This window comes from Quercus lobata, chromosome 1, assembly GCF_001633185.2.
Source record: "Quercus lobata isolate SW786 chromosome 1, ValleyOak3.0 Primary Assembly, whole genome shotgun sequence".
Classification (NCBI taxonomy): domain Eukaryota; kingdom Viridiplantae; phylum Streptophyta; class Magnoliopsida; order Fagales; family Fagaceae; genus Quercus; species Quercus lobata.
The window spans coordinates 52343419-52363490 of NC_044904.1; the positions used below are offsets into that span (position 1 = coordinate 52343419).

The 20072-nt window shown below is 38.5% G+C and overlaps 1 protein-coding gene across 1 annotated transcript in view; it reads right to left on the reverse strand.

Moving 5' to 3' along the window:
- The window catches only part of LOC115992084 (beta-glucosidase 42-like), a 35770-nt gene extending 15901 nt beyond the window's left edge, over positions 1-19869 (reverse strand). Inside the window, exons 1-6 of the mRNA XM_031116136.1 lie at positions 19685-19869; positions 18774-18840; positions 18586-18644; positions 17406-17481; positions 15310-15384; positions 15153-15240 (exon numbers count right to left, since the gene is read on the reverse strand). Coding sequence (XP_030971996.1) covers positions 15153-15240; positions 15310-15384; positions 17406-17481; positions 18586-18644; positions 18774-18840; positions 19685-19801 — 482 coding nt within the window. The 5' untranslated portion in view covers positions 19802-19869. The remainder of the gene's footprint in view (positions 1-15152; positions 15241-15309; positions 15385-17405; positions 17482-18585; positions 18645-18773; positions 18841-19684) is intronic.
- Between the last annotated feature and the right edge of the window lie 203 nt (positions 19870-20072).

Consider the following 20072-nt stretch of genomic DNA (forward strand, 5'->3'; position numbering starts at 1 on the left):
CAGCTTTGATTCTTAATTTTAATGCAATTCTAATTCAAGTTCTCAATTATTTGATCTTGATTTCCATCATTTGGTATCAGAGCACAGATCTGGTCCTCTTTTTCCCTACTAATTAGATCATTTGAGTCCTAGATTTCCTTGTGTTTCTTCTTTTTCTCCCTTCATTCAAGATACTAGAATTCAGATTTAGGTTCCTTGTGCCAATCAAATCTGTCTTGCTGCTGCAAATATCACAGATTTGATCACTTGTGCTGTTGCAGCTATTTACAATTTTTTTCAAAGATTGTGAAGCTTTTAATGGCCCAAAGAAGGAGAGGTGGAATAAGGGGGAATCTTATGGATGTTGGGGAAGGAGTTGAAGCTAACCTTCATGTGGGGAGGAATGGTGGACAGAATCAAAATATAGAGAGAGGAGATGAGATTGCTGAATTAAGGAGACAAGTTGCATCACATATGGAGGTGGTGCAGTGTATGCAGCCTCCTCATGAGGCTACCGATGAGTCTGATGACTCCCATTCTCATTTTGAGAGCCCTTTTGGAGTTCCTCCAAGGGGTAGGCCTTTTGTGGAAAGAAATGAGCCAAGGCTTGACTATAACTTCAAGGTTGAAATTCCAGAATTTCATGGGAGTCTCAAACCAGAAGACTTTGTAGATTGGCTTAACACCGTTGAGAGGGTGTTTGATTATTATGAAGTTATGGATGAAAAGAAAGTGAAGCTAGTTACTATTCGCCTTAAGGGAGAGATTCTGCTTGGTGGGAACAATTGCAAATTTCTTGCCAAAGAAGTGGTAAAGTCAAGATCAAGAGTTGGGAGAAGATGAAGAAAAAGCTCTGTGAGCAATTTTTTCCTTTCAACTACACCCAATCATTCTACAAAGACCTACACAACCTTAAGCAAGAAGGAAGTGTAGAGGAGATTATAGAGGCATTTCACCAACTTGTAGTAAGGGCAGATTTGAATGAAAGTGAAGAACAAATGTTGCAAGGTACTTGAGTGGATTGAAGCCATCCATCCAAGATGTCCTTAGCCTTCAATCATTGTGAAACGTGTCGGAAGCCTACAACCGGGCTTTACTAGTGGAGAAGCAACAAACTAGGCCAGCTTTAAGGTCTGGACAGTGGGGTTCCAGGTCTGGTTAGGGGATTTCTGATCAATATAAGGTTGGGAATTCAAGTACAAATGGGTGAGGAGAAACCTCTGGGGTTGGTCAGCAACCAGCAAGTCCTAAATCTGCTATTACAGCCCCAAAACAGTCCCAAACAGCCACTGTTGGCTGGGGTAGACAGCAACAAGTGGGTACTTTCAAATGTTTCAAGCGTAGAGAGCCGTGCATAGATCTTCGGATTGTAGGAAGAAGGCTATTATGTTGGAGGAAGTAAAAGAGCTTGAACATGAAGATGGAGAACCCTTTTTTTTTTTTTTGATAAGTAAGAATGTTATATATACGAATGGCTACTCTATGCATGAAAAACCTAGAGCAAACCCAGAAAATACAAGGAGGAAACAAAGAAAAAGCAAAAAAGAAAACCAATCCACAGATTAATTACAAAGAGAAAGAGAGCTAATGAAAGAAGGGAGAGAATTACTAGTCGTGAGTCCCCAAGCCCGAGACCAATAAAAAAGATTCCCACTAAAAGAAGCAAGCATCTGATCACGGGAGCTATTCAAATCCTCAAAAGTCCGCCGATTTCGTTCCTTTCAAATACACCAAAAGATGCACAACGGAACTAAATTCCATATCTGAGACGAGTGTTTCCCCAACCAATTCCACCAGCCAAAAAGCAATTCTGGGATCGAACTAGTTACAACCCAAGACAGGCCAAAAGTTATAAAGACAAAGCTCCATAACCGATAAGCCATCTCACAATGAAGAAGTAAATGATCTACCGACTCTCCACAATGTCTACACAAAATGCACCAGTCCACAAAAACCAGTCTCCTCAATCTTAGATTATCACCCGTTAGGATCTTATTCCAAGCTACACACCAAACAAAAAAGGAAACTCGCCTAGGGGCCTTTACTTTCCAAATAGCTTTCCAAGGAAAAACAATTGAAGGAGAATTCCTTAATTTGTTATAATATGACCGAATATCAAAATCCCCATTAAACTTCAACTTCCATCTCATCCGGTCTCCCACATCCGTTGGAGAACCCATTTTTAATCAACCTTCAAATGAGGTTGGTGGTGATTTTGAAGAAGAAGAGAGCTTGACACTTGTGATGAGGAAGACTCTTCTTGATCCTAAATTCAAATCCAAAGAAGATTGGTTGAGAACCAATATTTTTTATACAGCTTGCAGCATTGGAAGAAGAGTTTGTAGTATGATCATTGATGGGGGAAGTTGTGAAAATGTGGACTCTCAAGAGGTGGTTGATAAGTAGAAGCTTTTTTTTGATAAGTAATAAGGATTTATTGATAACGAAAAGATAGAGACACCCAAGTACATAGGAAGTATAAAGGGGTGTACATATCAAATACAGAAATTACATAAATTGAGAAAATCCAAAAAAGAAGAAAAATGATGGTTTCTCCATACTGAGAACCAATCCAGTAAGGTTCTGAAAAAAAGAAGCTTGAGATCAGGCATAGAATGCTCATTGTTTTCATATGGTTGATAAGTTGAAGCTTGCCACTCAAGATCACCCATATCCTTACAAACTCTATTGGTTCAAGAAGGGTAATGAGGTGAAAGTAACGAAGTGTTGCTTGGTGCCATTTTCTGTCCAGAAGAAATATTTTGATGAAGCTTGGTGTGATGTAGTACCAATGGATGTGTCTCATATCCTTCTTGTAAGACCTTGGCAATTTGATCACCAAATGATGCATGATGGGAAGAAGAACACCTATACCTTAAGCAAAGACAATCAACAATTTAATTTGCTGCCAATGAAGGAAAAGGTGACTTCTAAATCCTCTACAACCTCTTTACTAGCTTCTAAAAACTTCATTCAAGAAAGTCGAGATGGTGGTTACATTTTGGCATTAATTCCAGTCAACACAGTGGCTGGAATTGATGTTCCTAGTGCTGTCACTGAGTTATTACAACAATATGGTGATGTTTTTCCCCATGAGTTACCTCCCGACTTACCTCCTCTGCGAGACATTCAACATGCCATTGATTTGGTATCGAGAGCACCCCTTCCAAACAAACCAGCATATCGTATGGCTCCAAAGGGGAAGGAAGAGTTGCAAAAACAAGTTCAAGAGCTTCTTGATATAGGCTCCATTCAGGTTAGTATTATTTGTGCAGTACCCACTCTCTTAACTCCTAAGAAGGATGGCTCTTGGAGGATGTGTGTGGATAGTAGAGCTATCAACAAGATCACAATCAAGTATCATTTTCCGATTCCTAGATTGGATGACATGCTAGATTGCTTGGTGGGTTCAAAGATGTTTTCCAAGATTGATTTGCGAAGTGGGTATCATCAAATTAGAATTCGCCTAGGAGATGAATGGAAGATGGCCTTCAAGACACATCATGGATTATTTGAATGGCTTGTTATGCCATTGGTTTGACAAATGCACCTATCACTTTCATGAGGGTGATGACATAAATGTTGCAAAGACTGCTAGGGATTTGTGTTGTGGAGTGTTTTGATGATATTTTGGTGTATAGCTGCTGTTTGGAGGATCACTTGGCGCATTTGCAGCTTGTGCTCAACATTTTGAGGAGAGAAAAGTTTCATGGTAATATGAAAAGGTGTAGCTTTGGGATGGATCAAGTGGTGTTTTTGGGGTATGTTGTGTCTTCCAAAGGAGCATTCATGGATGAAAACAAGGTTAAGACAATTGTTGATTGGCCTACACCTTCTAGTGTGCATGAGATGAGGAGTTTCCATGGTCTTGCTACCTTTTATAGAAGGTTTATTAGCGATTTTGGGGAAAATGGGCTTTTGCTCTTATTTTAATATAAATAAAAAAAAATAAAAAAAATCTAGTACAATGTCCTTGTTTTGAAACTATTAAGCACCGTGTCCCTGTTTTGAAACTCAATTTTAACAAAATCGAGTTACAGGTGGAATTCGGCTTTAAAAAAGTCGAGTTCTATGCATATTTTGCCACTTAATGTCGAGTTTCACTTTAAACTTTACATATAACTCGATTTTGAGGACATCAAGTTTTATACAGAACTCGATTTTGTTAAAATCGAGTTTCAAAAATAGGGACATTCTGCTAAATAGTTTCAAAATAGGAACATTGTGCTAGATTTTTAAAAAAATAAGGGCAAAAGCCCATTTTCCCCAGCAATTTCAGCACCATTGCAGCACCTCTCACCAATTGTCTCAAACAAAAGTCCTTTGTTTGGATTGTTGAAGCCCAAGAAAGCTTCCAACTTTTAAAGAGGAAGTTAACCGAAGCTCCTATCCTTGCCTTGCCCAATTTTGACAAGATATTTGAGCTTAATTGTGATGCATCAGGAGTTGGAATTGGTGTGTCCTTAGCCAAGAAGGACAGCCCATAGCATTCTTTAGTAAGAAGTTGAACGAAGCAAAACTTAGGTATTTTACCTACGACAAGGAATTCTATGCTATTGTTCAAGCCATCAAGCATTGGAGTTACTATTTGGCCTACAAAGAGTTCATTCTACACACCGATCATGAGGCTTTGAAATATCTCAATAGCCAATCGAATGTGAATAAAAGGCATGCTAAGTGGGTAAGCTTTTTGCAGCAATTCACTTTCTCATTGAAACATCAATTGGAAATTCTCAACAAAGTGGCTGATGGGTTGAGTAGGAGGACTAATTTCTTGGTGGAAATGCAAACAAAGGTCGCTGGTTTTGAAGTTCTCAAGGAGAATTACCAAGATGACCCACATTTTGGTAATCTATACCAACAATTGCAACAGGGACTGCAACCTGCCAGGTCTGACTTTTGGTTGAAGGATGGATTTCTTTTCAAAGGGCTGAAATTATGTTTGCCTAAATGTTCTCTAAGAGAGTTGATGATTGTTGAACAACATAATTTGGGCATTTGGGGCATTTTGGCAAATCAAAGACCCTAGAATCCCTTAAACAAGACTACTTTTGGCCAGGAATGACTAAAGATGTTGAGCAGCATGTTCAAAGGTGCTAAGTTTTGTCAAAAAGGAATCGGTACAGCCACTAATGCAGGTCTGTATTTACCTCTTCCAGTGCCTAATAAACCATGGGAATGTATTAGTATGGATTTTGTTCTTGGCCTTCCACCTACACAATGAAAGAATGATTCAATCATGGTGGTAGTGGATTGTTTCTCCAAGATGGCGCACTTCATCCCATGCAAGAAGACTTCGAATGCTTTCAATGTGGCTGTTTTATTTTTCAAAGAAGTCTAGAAGCTTCATGGTGTGCCCCTCTCTATTGTTTCCGACAAGGATGCTAAATTTCTTGATCATTTTTTGGTGAACTCTATGGCACAAGATAGGAACTGAATTGAGCTTTAGCACTTCTTTTCACCCTCAAACGGATGGTCAAACTAAAGTTATCAACCGGAGTCTTAGAAATCTCTTAAGATGCTTGATTGATGAAAATACAAGGAATTGGGAAAGTATCCTTCCTTTGGCTGAATTTGCTTACAACTGTTCTCTTAATCGGGCTATTAACACATCTCTTTTTGAAGTTGTGTATGGGAATAAACCTTTGAGTGTCTTAGATTTGGCACCCTTGCCACTTTCTAAGAGGGAGAATATAAGAGCAACAAAAATCCATGCCCAAGTCAAGGAGAGAATTGAACATTCCAATACTAACTACAAGGCTGTTGCTGATGTTCATCGAAGGAGATTAATTTTCAAGGAAGGGGACCTCATATGGGTGATTTTAACTAAAGGGAAGGTGTCCTCAAGGCTATTATTCCAAGTTGGGAGCAAGGAAAGTAGGTGACGCAGGACAACCAGAACAAAATTGAAACAACAATAAAATAAATGGATATGACCTAGGAGTCAGCACCTAGATCTTGCTTGGAGTCAGCACCAAGCGGGGATACTAGGAGTCAGCATCTAGGGTAGACCTGAAGTCAGCACCAGACCAAAGAAAGACCAAACGGCCATTGTTTTCATTCATCAAAATATCAACTATCTCCTCAAGGAGTACAATAGGTTGCTTATAAAAGATTGCTAAACCCTAGTTCTAATTGGTTAGGAAACCCTAATTGCCTTATTACAAAAATAAATTTGCTTTCCCAAATTAAAATACTAATAGCCTAATAAACTACTAGGACCTAAAACATAAAAATACAGTTGACTTGCAAACATAAATAATATTTTTTTTTAATAGGTAATAACAAATTTATTGATAATAGAAGTACAATGGATTTACGATAGTAAACTCACTGCACTGATAAAAATACAAACCAATCAAAAAGAAAGACTAGCAGAATTAAGAAAATCAAATAAAGAATGACAATGTGTAAACCCCCAAATACGAGACCATTCAAACAAAGTCCTATGCAGCAAAGACTTCACACAATCTACAAGTCTCTTAGTTTCCTCAAAAGTTCAGGCATTGCGCTTCTTCCAAATTAACCACATAAGACATGTTGGAACCATGTTCTACACATTTGAAGTGTGACTCCCTAACCAATTCCACCATGCAGAGAGAAGAGAAACAACGTTCTTCGGCATCACCCACTGAACCCCAAACAAACGAAGGACTTCACTCCACAAGGTATGAGCATACTTACAATGGATCAATAAGTGATCCGCAATTTCCTCTTCACATCGACGAAGGCAGCACCAATTAACAAGAGGTAAATGCTTCTTAACAAGGTTGTCTATAGTAAGTATCCCACCCCTAGCAGCTGTCCATAAAAAGAAAGCCACCATTTTAGGGACCTTAACACACCATATGCTCTTCCAAGGAAAAGACACCAACGGGGCTACTAGCAATGAGAAATAGAAAGAGGGCACATCAAAAACACCACTACGATTCAATTGCCATATCATGGTGTCATCACCCCCTCTAGGTAGCTTGGATGAGATATGCGCAAAAAAATCATAAAAGATCCCTGTCTCCCAATCCTGAAAAGCACGACGGAAATGTAAGTTCCAGCTTCTACCACCCCCATCCGGTGCATAGTCAACCATATCAGAAATCATAGCTGACTTATCCATAGCAATAGCAAACATAGCCGGATATAAATCCTTCAGGGCAGTAGGGCTTCTCCAAGGGTCATACCAAAATCTGATACGAAAACCCTCACCCGCTGCATACAACACATGACCAAAAAAGCTCTCAACCCCCTTCCTAATGTTCTTCCACATACCACATCCATGCGTCCCTCTAACAACTAGTACACCATCCCCCATTGGCCTCCCCATATTTGGAAGCTATAACTTGCCTCCATAAATGTGTAACCTCATTCCCAAATCGCCATAACCACTTCCCAAGCAAAGCTTGGTTAAATAGCCCAATCTTCCGGATCCCCAAGCCACCTACCTCCACGGGCCACACAACTTTCTCCCAAGCAACAAGTGAGAATTTAAAAACATCATTAGATCTCCCCCAAAGGAAATTCCTCTGAATCCTCTCTAATCTGTCTGCCACATGTTGTGGAATAGTGAACAAAGATAAATAGCATGTAGGAAGACTTGATAGGGTACTCTTCAATAAAGTAAGTCTACCCCCTTTTGACAAATATAACTGCTTCCAACCTGCAAGCCTTTTTTCCATCCGTTCAATGATAGGGTTCCATATTGAGGAATCCGTATAATGTGCCTCCAAAGGCATACCCAAATAAGACATGGGTAAACAGTCTATCTTACAATATAAAATACGAGCTAAGGCATCCAAATTCCCAACCTCACCAACCGGCACAATCTCACTCTTGCCAACATTTACTTTCAGTCCTGTGATAGCTTCAAAGAAAATTAGAACCATACGAATATGTAATAATTGTTCCTCGGATGCATCACAAAAGAGAATAGTATCATCAGCAAACAAAAGGTGAGAGATTTGCAAACCACCACTTGCATTGGGACTTGCTTGGAAACCACTGACAAAGCCTCCATCTTCTGTCCTTTTCAACAATCTACTCAACACCTACATTACCAATAAGAATAGGAGTGGAGATAAAGGATCCCCTTGACGAAGACTACGAGAACTGCCAAAGAAACCAGCTGGAGACCCATTAACAAGCACTGAAAAACAGGCAGTAGAAATACACATCTTCATCCATCTCCCCACTTCTCCCCAAAACCCATCCTCTCCATAAAGCACTCCAACTCACATGATCATAAGCCTTCTCAATATCCAATTTAATAATCACACCCGGAACATCACTCTTTAATCTACTATCCAAGCATTCATTTGCGATTAGAACAGAGTCAAGAATCTGTCTTCTCCCAACAAAAGAATTTTGGGAATTAGAAATAAGTTTATCCGGAACACAGCGAAGTCTATGTGCCAAGACCTTAGAAAGTAGCTTGTACAAACTACCCACAAGGCTGATAGGGCAAAAATCTCTAATATTGACTGCACTAAGCTTCTTGGGTATCAAACACAAAAATGTGGCATTGAGAGATTTTTCAAAGATACATTCTTTGTGGAAGTCTGCAAAAAAAGCCAAGATCTCCTTCTCAAGAACACACCAGCATTTTTGGAAGAAAGCCATAGTAAAGCCATCTGGACTAGGGACCTTATCACCCTTAGCCTCTCGAAGGACTGCAATGATCTCCTCCTTCTCAAACTCCCTTTCTAAAGTAACCCTATCAGTTTCATCCAGATTTGCAAACTCTAAACCATCAATAGTGGGCCACCAAGATTCGGTCTCCTGGTACAAAGACTTGTAAAAACCCACCACTTGATCCTGAATGGCAGACTCATCCTCATACAAAATGCCATCAACTTCCGCAGCCCTCATAGCATTTGTACGTCTATGAGAATTAGCAAGCCTATGAAAAAACCCAGTATTATTATCCCCTTCTTTTAAGTACAGAGCCTTCGATTTCTGCCTCCAAGAAATCTCCTCCAAAGAAGCTAAATACTCAATTTTAGCCTTTATCTCAAGTCTTCTTGCACTATCTGCCGATGACAAAGATTGCATCCCTTCTCTCAAGTCTAAGTCCAAAAGCTCAACCAGCAAGCATTTTTTCCTAAAAGACACATCCCCAAAAACATGTTTGTTTCAATGCTTCAAGTCTCCCTTAAGAGCCTTCAATTTGCAAGCTAGAACATAACTAGGAGACCCCACAAAATGGTAACCGTTCCACCAACCTCGCACAAGATCCACAAATCCCTCCACCTTAAGCCACATATTCTCAAATTTGAAAGAAGTCTTTCCCCTCGACATTCCACCTGCCTCCACTAGAAGAGGACAATGGTCCGAAATCACTCGAGGAAGAGGCCTTTGAGTCACATCCAAAAAGTGATCCTCCCAATCAGCGGATACCAGCACTCTATCAATTCTAGACATAGAAGGGTTCTTTGAGTCACGGAACCAAGTATACTCGCTTCCCACCAAAGGTATATCAACCAAAAAATTCCTCTCAATAAAGTTCGAGAATTTGAACATGGCTGGACTAAAAGAAGTGCAACCAAGACGCTCTGTTGGGTATCTGATGATATTAAAATCACCAAAAACACACCAAGCTGCACTCCACCTCCCTCTCACACTATCAAGTTCAGTCCACAAAAAATCCCTAAGACCATCAGCATTCGGACCATACACCCCTGTACATATCCAATCAAAACCATCTACCACACCCTTAAACAAAATAGAAACAGAAAAGCACCCAACCAGAACATCCATTTTTTTATATACCCTCGTGTCCCAAGCCAAAATAACTCCCCCTGCTGTATGAGTGGCATCCAAAGCTACCCAATCAACAAAAGGACTACTCCAAAGGCTTTTCACAACAGCAGAATTGACAGAATCTAATTTAGTTTCTTGGAAACACACTACATCACACTTCCACTCCTTGAGTAAATTCTATTGTTTAATCCTCTCACATTCCAAGATAAGATTTTCAAATTCATGGACAACTAACTGAACCCACCCTACAGAAATTCTCAATTCCTCTGGTTTGTCGACCAGATTACCCCTCATAGTTGACGGAAGAGACTAAATTCCTCAATTCCCTCATACCTTTTTTAGTTGAAGAGGTATTGCGGTGAAGACTACTGGTTGTAGCTTGCTTTTCCCACACTTTCTCAAGCTTTTGAAAGAAATCAATGCACTGATGCTCACATGAATCAATAGGAAATCCCACATATTTACTAAAGCCTTTAATCTTCCTCTTCACCCACACTGAAGGTTCCATATCCTCCCCCACAAGAAAATCATTCAGTGCAGCCTCTGATACTATATCCAAACCCCCATGAGGATCCCACTTAGCCAGAGGTACACAATCCAAAGCATTATCACTCTCCTCATCCTTACCTGACCCCTTGGGGTTAACCCAATCCAACAACAAAATTTCATCATCCTTAGAATCAAAACCAAGCTCAGATAGAGGAGAGAAACAATTTTTACCCAGCAGCTTGTGGTGGCGGATCATATCGGAGAGTTCAACAACCGAAAGAGACGGGGAAGCATCGGACTCAGCGTTGACAGACTGCCCATCGGAGTTTAGAACAGCACCGGAGTTTGGGAAGTTGTCCGCTGCACTACCGGCGACAACCACGGTGTCACCCAAACAACCCACCTCAGCCCCGCTTGATTTATGGCCCACTAGAAGACCACCAACAGCCCCAACCTCATCACCGTACCCATCAGACCTTGGAAATACTCCACCCAACTCGCCGGAACCCAGAAACACCATCAGAAACTTCTCGGCTGAGCCATGGGGGTCCGATCCTTCACTACACTGGGGTCCCGCCAAACTATTGCAGATCGAAACCTCCTCCACACACCCATCAGCCCTTGGGAAGTCCCCACCCAGCTCATCGTTGAGCGGTGACAGCTCCAGAACCTTCTCAGCTTGTGAGCCTGAACCTTCGCCCACCTCCCACAAACTTCTTTCAGTCAACCTTTCCAGATTTTTAATAAACTCATTTTGGGCTTTAGTTGGTTTGGCCTATTGAGCTTGATCACATGTTATTGGGCCTAACTTAGCACCTGTTGGTTTGACAAAAGTACTCCAACGTACCTTACGTTGTGTATTCCCATCAAAGGCAGCAGTTATTTTTAATGAAAAGTGGGCCTAGGTCCATCTGCCAGAAGGGCCAAGTAAGGGGCAACTATTTATGGAAGGCTTATTTGAATTTTGAAGGAAATCAAATACCCCAAACTCTCCTTCTGATTTAACTTCCTAGGAATATTTGGAAACTGATTCTCCTGGCATAACTTCCTTCCTGATTTCACGTCGCCATTAAGATTTTCCCAAATTTGATTCCTTGAGTTTCCGGTGGATTTTTCTAGCCCACCACCGCTAGCGACCACCTCTGTTCCCAGCCTAGATGCTGATTTTCCCAAGAAGAATTCACGTAGCTTCATTTCAAAGAAAGCCCAACCTCCCTTATTCCTCCCTTCCGGGACACACAAACAACCACGTCTTGCCCCATTATGATACTCGGAGATTTCCACAAAAAGACCACTCTTGTTTGACCTACTAGAAAACTCCAAGAGTTTGTACTGCTCATGAAACCGTTTGAAAAAGTGTTTCTTGCTAAAGTCCCAACGGCACAGCTCTACTAAACAAGCAATGGTCCAATCCAACCCCGCTCTACCAACCCGGAGAGAGCCACGATACCTACCCCTATTTTCAGTAATGGCATAAGCATCCATACGACCCCCATCAAAAGCCAAGAGAAATGACTTTGAATCAATACGAAAAGAAAAAGAGTGCTTCACCTCTGGTACCCCTGGTTTGGCTGAAAAAGGCTTGGGAGTGGGTTTAGGCAGGTGCTGTGAAGGCTTGGGATTTAGGGGTAAGGAGGTCTGGGTTTGGGGAGGGATAAACTGACCAAATTGAATTGGCCAAAAGAAGGGTTGTGTGAGTGGGCAAGGATAAGGGGGAAGGAATTGTTGTGGAGTAGGAAAAAAATTTTGGCCGGCAGGGGTAGAATTGGAGGCTGGGTTGGCAGGGAAGAAGGGAGAGATGGTAGTCGTTGTGGGAGCATTTTTCAGCCACATTTAAATATTGTTTGATTAGCTTTAGTTTTTGGCTGCTCTTTCTTGTGTTTTTGGTTGTATGTTTTTGTTGTAGTTTCAATTGGCCTGCTGAATATTAAATAATAATTTTCTTTCATCTCCCGCATCATTCTCCTTTGATTGGAGAAAACTCGACCTCGAGTTTTAAAACATTGAAGGATTAGGATGTTGACAAATAACACTTGCTTCAAGTCTGAAATCATCTTAGGGAGCACAGGGAAAAAAAAAACCTTGAATTCCACCACATCAAACTCATTTGGAATAACAAAATCAATGTGTGGAATCAGTATAATCTCTTCTTGAACCTTATGAACCGTAGGAAGCACTGTGGTTTTAACCTTTTCGACTTCACCAAGATGTAGATCTTCAAGGACTGTGGAGGGTTGATTAGAAGCACATTCAACAACTTCAACTTTCACATCATGTGCACCTTCTAACATAATACTCTCTTTAGGCAACATCTCTTCACCTTGTTACTCTTCAATAAATTCATTTCCTTGCACGCATGTTAAAGCAACACTTGTCGAGGCATATACGTTTGTGCCAACATTAGGCTTTGGTGTTGCTGGAGGAGTTTCCACGACCAAGATATCATCGTCAATGTTGTCTTCGATTGGGGCAGCAATAAGTTCATTGTGATCAGGTATCCTTGGTTTCCCAATTGAATCGGTTTGAGTCTTCTTTTGCTTCATCTGAGCAATCCTGTCTTGAACATTTTTCATGAGCTTTACAAATAATTCCTTTAATTCCTTGGTAGATAACTCCTTGGGAGATTGTTCAAAAGTGCGTTGAGGGAATGAAATAGGATGAGGATGAGAATTCATCATATTTGCTTCAACTTGAAAAGTACCACACTGAGATTAGGGTAGATACTTAGCTCGATTATGGTGACAAATACTCATCACAAAGGTTTTCTTTCATATCTTCCCACACACTGATGGTAGGTTCATACCTCATATAGCGGAAATATTCAAGATTCTCCCAAAACCTTTGTGCTTTACCTCTTAACTTCAACTTGGCATACCTAACCTTTTTGTTATCTGCAAAATTTGCTTGCTCAAAGAATTGCTCCATCCCATTCATCCAGTTGACAAAATCTCGTGGATAAGTTTCATAACCATCAAAATAAGGTGCTTCTAATATTACCATGATTCTCTAAAATAGTGCTTCAACAAATAGTTGGAAGTTGGAACAAGAACCTGAGTTGCTGTGATGTTCTCTGGATAGATTGTTGGAATAGGCTTCTAAGACTATTCTCTCAAATAGTTGATGGGACTAGGCTGGTTGACAGGTTTAGATTTCGTGGGCTGGGTCTTTTTTTTTTTTTTTTTTTTTTGCAAAAATAATAAAATACACTGCTGCTTTAAGACACTACAGACACGGACTTAAAAGAAATTCAAACGGACTTAAAAGAAACTACAGACACGGACTTAAAAGAAACTCAAAGTACAGACTCTAAAAGGAACTCAAACCACGAACTAAAAAGAAAGACTACAGAAACTAAAAGAGACCGGCGATGGGCTTGCGGTGCTAGGGACCGGTGACTGTGGCGGCGTGATGACAGGGAAGGCAGCGATGGCACGATACATGGAGGAGTGGTGATGATGGTGTTGGCGGCGGTGGCTGTTGGGTCGGCGGCAGCTAAGTCCTAATTTGTGGGTTTCAGCGGTTGGTGGGTCAATATCAGCGGTGGTTGGTCGAGGTTGCCGATGGGTCTCGACGTGGGTCTCTTCTCTCTTTGTGGTTGCATGGGATTTGGAGACTTGATTGTGGTTTCTAGACTAGAGGTTTCTGGTTGGCTTCAAAATCTGGGTTTTTTTTTTTTTTTTTTGGGTGATATTTTTTGGCTCTTTCCTACAGTGATGCTTTAACAGATCGGTGTTTGCTCTAATACCAAAACTGACGCAGGACAACCAAAACAAAATTGAAACAACAATAAAATAAATGGATATGATCTAGAAGTCAACACCTAGGTCTTGCTTGAAGTCAGCACAAAGCGGGGAAACCACTAGGAGTCAGCATTTAGGGTAGACCTGGAGTCAGCACCAGACCAAACGGCCATTGTTTTCATTCATCAAAATATTAACTCTCTCCTCAAGGAGTACAATAGTTTACTTATAAAAGATTGCTAAATCCTAGTTCTAATTGGCTAGGAAATCCTAATTGCCTTATTACAAAAAATAACCTTGCTTCCCAAATTAAAATACTATTAGCCTAATAAACTACTAGGACCTAAAACATAAAAATACAATTGACTTGCAAATATAAATAATATTAAATAATAATTTTCTTGCATCTCCCGCATTAGTAGGTCCATGCAAAGTGTTGACTAAAATCAATGACAATGCCTACACAATCCAACTACCCCTTCATCTAAGCATTTCTAATGCCTTCAATGTGAAGCACTTGAAGCCTTATTTTCCAGCTGAAACTTGAGGGCAAGTTTCCTTTATGGAGGGGAGTATGATGTAGTCACCCTCTACCTTAGTCCAGCCAACCAACCCCCCCTCTACTCTTAGGACTGTCAATCAGCCACTCTCTACTCCTAAGCAAAAACAACCAGCCACCATTTCTGACCGCTTAGGGCAGGCAGCCTTATTTTGACATCTTAGATCTGCCATATATCCTCATTAATTCAGCTTTGACCTATGTTGTGATAGCCTGACTAGATGTAACTATTAGCTAGCTTATTCCCTAGTAGTTAAAGATTATAAATAGACTTGTTATGTAAGAGTAGAATCAGTTTTTGATGTAACTTTTAACTTAGTTTCAGACCTGGACAGAAACTCTGTTTCTCCAGTTATTTTCTCTGTAATTCCAGCTTTGATTCTTAATTTTAATTCAATTCTAATTCAAGTTCTCAATTATTTGATCTTGATTTCCATCAAGAAGAGATATACAAATAAGAAAGCCATGATCAACAAACAAAGTGTAAATTCGGGTCAGCATGTTTATGATTTTGAATATATTTAGAACTACTGGATGCATTCAACTGAAATGATAAAAATATTAATCAACATGAAAGAAACTGTTTATATCAAGATTTCTGAAACTAAAAATTTTATTATGACAATACTTACACAATTTGCTTATTCAACCACCCTCCCATTGTCTCATGAAGATGCAAAGGAAGATCCCAATGGTACAAAGTTATGCAAGGCTGGATACCTGCAGGAACAATGCTGTCAATTACGCATTGTTGGTGCAACTAAAAGGAAATCAACTATAAATTAATACCTTTTTCAAGAAGAGCATTAATAAGATTGTTGTAGTAATTAATCCCTTCATCATTGATTTTGGTTCCTAAACCATCTGCAACGATAAGCAAACCATGGAAAAATCCATTAATCATTCTAACTAAGCTCAGGCAGCACTGAAAATAAAACGCAACAATGATGAAAGCAATTTTCGTAAAACTCAACCTATATGAGGTGAAAACTAAGGCGTAATTTCACTTTACCACCCTAAATTATACCCCAACTTACCCTTTGCACCCTAAACTTTTAGAATGCACAGTTAGCATCCTAAAATATAACATGTGTTACACTCTGCACCCCATCATTAATTTTGTTGTTATCTTGGATGGAAAACCAAAGTTTAGGTTGTAAAGTGTAATTAAGAGTATAGTTTAGGGTTATAAAGTGTTATTTCTCATATGTTTTTAAGGGGTTGAGAAGAGGGGCAGTTGGGTCTTTCCATGTGATGCCATCCAAGATAACGGAAGAATTGACGGCATGGTGCAAAGTGTAACATGGGTTATAGTTTAAGGTACTAATCGTGCATTTTGAAAGTTTAGGGTGCAAATTGCAAAGTGTAATTTGTGGTATAGTTTAGGGTCATAAAGTGTAATTTCCAATGAAAACTAATCAGCATGGTTTTTCATGTCAATATTACGGTACAGCATGAAAACCAGGGATTGGAGATGTCAAAACCACTTATTCCTAAAAGGACAAATTGAAGGGTGAACATACATAGTCATACAACTTGTCTTCATTAAGGGTCTAACATCTTTATTTCAACCATTTAAGTAATGACTGTGCCTAATAGACCAAAAGAAGGCATATATACTTTTGGAAAAAGAAATTTCAAGAAAAGCTTCATGTATTAGAAGACATGGCCCTGAACTCTACTATATATATATATAATATATATATATATATATATATATGAATATAGGCATAGCATCGCCCCTTTTGTGTCAGCCTAAATAATTTTCATGCTATTATCACAAAACTATGCCTCATCTATGACAACCTGATCCAAATGTATCTTACACACACAAACAAAAAACATAAAAATGAAAAAGAAAGCACCTAGTCCATATCTATTTCATAAAATCAGAACTTATATAGCAACTGAAATAAGACATCCCCACCAGGGATTTGATGGGTATACAATCTGCATACTTCAATCATCCCCTATTCCATCTATTTTAAGTTTCATCAATACAGTTTTTATTACAATTTTTTTATATTTAAAATAGACTTGCATATTGTGCTAATGTAAAGATATACTAAAAGAGGCCAACTTCTGCCTGAACTTCTATAACCAAGTCCTACCTGAATTCTTTGCTCAGAGATCTCAACTATAGATATCCCAAATTCTAAATGCTTTAAATTTTAGTCAACTTTTAAAGTCAGCCCATATAAGTAGAGAAAATTGACAAAATAGTTGTACTATCTTATGTGGAGATTTAATGGGCAGGCTACTTGGACTGTGCTAAAGTCTTTGTTTTTGAGATCATTGTATGATTGGATGAGAGTGCTAGTACGAGTTCATTAGTCCTCTTTTTTGGATTATCTTGATTTTTTGAACTTCAGATTGTAATGACTAAACCATTGCACACTTCCTGTGTAATTAAGTGTTCTCCATTTTATTTTCACTTAAAAAAACGAAGAAAATTTACAATTAACTGCCTGTCTCAAATGCTACCACAACATTAGAACAACTCAAGTTGCGTCAAATGCATACGGATGACCCCAGTCTTACAGACTCATTTCATAATATATGAACTAAGCCTCCTGCATGCCGACTGATTGATTCTTTCTTATATTCTGGATTCCCAAATGGATATATCATGTACATAAATTCCTAATGTAATCCAAATTAGTTCAACTCTGGTTCAACTAAAACTCATACTTCTTGAGACTAAGTGCCAAGGCAGGGATATGGGAAGAAGGGAGGTAAACAACTAGATGAGGACTCAGAAGGAAATAATAATAATTAGTATGTTCCAATCACTAATCATATGTACAACCAATATACTCTTCCTGAACAGTAATGAAAAAGTATTAATGATAAAATGCATTAAACATTGTAATAAAAGGACATACCAGGGAAGATACGAGACCATGATATCGAAAAGCGATAATATTCGAATCCCAACTTGGCTATAAGTTCAACATCTTCCTGTATATCAGTATTGAATCAAATAATCTAAACCTAATGCAACTTTAAAACAGAACATAAAAGTGATACGAATCAAATTTGTTTTCCAATATACCAAGGGAAAAGGATCAATGTCCACATACAAGAACTACACATACACAAATTCAAGTAAACTTGATGAGGCCTTAATCCAAACCAAATTTAGGTTGATTCCAAGGATCCTTTTCCAACTGGTTGGGATTAGCTAACATATATCATTGTCCTCCATTCTATCTTATTTAAAGTCACAGTTTACAACTGGGTGGGATTAACTAACATATATCCTTGTCCTCCATTCTATCTTATTTAAGGTCACAGTTTACATCACAGTTCATATGTGTGTGTGTATATATATCACATCGATTTGGCTACTTCCATCTATGTTTGGAAATAGAAAGCTTAAACATTAGTATTGAAAAAAAATACAGAAAAACAAGCATCTAGCTAGAGATCAAACTGCTCAGTACTTCCATTTCACAATCAGGAATGCATTAAAAGGTGACGAAACATGCCAATAAAGCCAAATTGCATAATAAGAGATAAAAAATGTTTGAACAGGTGTAATGCACTGAGAAGTTTTAGATGTAGAACTGGGAAATATGCAATGTCATTTGTGAAGGATGATGATTCATATTCCTTTCTTTTTTTGATAAGTAAGAAAGATATATATATATATATATATATATATGATGATTCATATTAATAAATAACAAATTAGTGATAATAGGAAAAAATTATGGATTTTTATCTAAATCCTCTATAAATCAACAACCATTTAATGAAATACTTTATATTCACACACACACACCCAAAAAAAAAAAAAAAAAAAAAAAAAGATTATGGCTTATGTGACAGATGTTTCTTCACAGTGTATGGTGTTTCTCTTAGATTTGGAATTGGGATCAAATAAGTCAAATAGCCCACAGGACACATGGTGCATCCACTTGATAACAAAGACAAATCTCAAACTAGCATAATTATGTTATAAGTATCTAAAACGGGGCTAATTACTATATAAGCACTACAAGGGCAATCAACCACAAAGGAATAAAATAACTGTGAGTCACTCAATACATTGTTACTAACCTTGTATCTATGATATTGATCCACTGCCACATCACCATTGCTTTTGTCAATGATCTTTCCTAACAAAACAAAAGGTCGGACAAATAAGTTTCTAAAAATGCAGAAAATAAAATTCATCCACATCAACCCAAAACTTGTCATGGAAAAATTTGTTATAAGCTTGTTAAAAAAAAAAGAGAGAGAATTACCCTCAGTGTGTGAAAAAGCATCCCAAATACTTGGACCCCTACCACCCTCCTTGTAGGCTCCTTCCACCTACAAAAAAACAACAAGGAGACTAAATTAAAAAAGTGTGAGTTTTCCATTATTTATGGAAACTACATTAACCAACACACACACACACACACACACACACACACACACACAAAAACCAGACAAGCTACTTTTCTTATTAACATTTCCAAAAGAAACATTTTGCAAGTTAGAGTTGATATTCATTTAGTTTCACATATCAAGGAAACATCACGAAGGAGAATACTGTGCATGTACTTGTGTGTTGTGTCCCCTACTTGGGAGGCTGTAACTTCTATTTCTGCTAAAAATGATGATCTTTCACCTAGGTGTCCATACCCTTCCTCATACTAGAGAAAGATGATCCTTTGAAACTTAGAGCCATATATCAAAGATAATGTTCTTCCAAAAATTTAATTAAATGACACCAATCACTTAGATTTTGCACAATAGTATGCAACAAAAAACTATGCCAGAAAAGGCCAAAAAGAGAGCATAAGAAAAACTAAAAAGAGAGGAAGCAGCAAGCATGCCTCTCAGATATAATAGCCCATAACAACAAATAAATTCATAGAAATCACATGATACGACGAACCCAAAGAAATCAATTTGATAAAAAAAATTATGATCAATTTACACTTCTTTTTTCCGACAAGAAATCAAAACTGGTCAACCAAAAAGGCTTGGAAAATTGTAACACAAAACCCATATCGTAATTTGTAAGAAAATGGATAACAAAGCTGATTTCTTTTTGTAAAATCTACAATAAGACAGTAAAAATGAGCAAATACCCAGATCATTATTTGTCAGAATATAAATATAAACAAACGAGAAAATGTGACTGCAGAGATAATGGTAGAAGGAGAACCTGATAGGCAGAAGTGGCCACGCCAAAGAAGAAGTTTGGAGGGAAGTCACTACGAGTCACTTCCTTCTTGTTGGACTCATCACCTTCATATTCCTTCAACAACTCCTTCTTTGCCATTGTTATTGTGACTAAAACAGAGAGAGTGAGTCAGTGAGTCATGAAGAAATAAATAGGAGATTGTTGTGGAACTCCCTTTCCAAATAACAATAAATATAAAAAAAAATGAGTTAGTTGTCACGTTTCAAAACAATGTTAAAAAGTAGCATCTTGAGTGTCTAAAACTCGAGTTCCAAAAAAAAACTCAAGTTTTTAAGTCTTGATTTGTAAGCGGGATGGGTCTGATGTAGAAAAAATCTACATGGAAATCGAGTTTTAAAAAGTCGAGTTC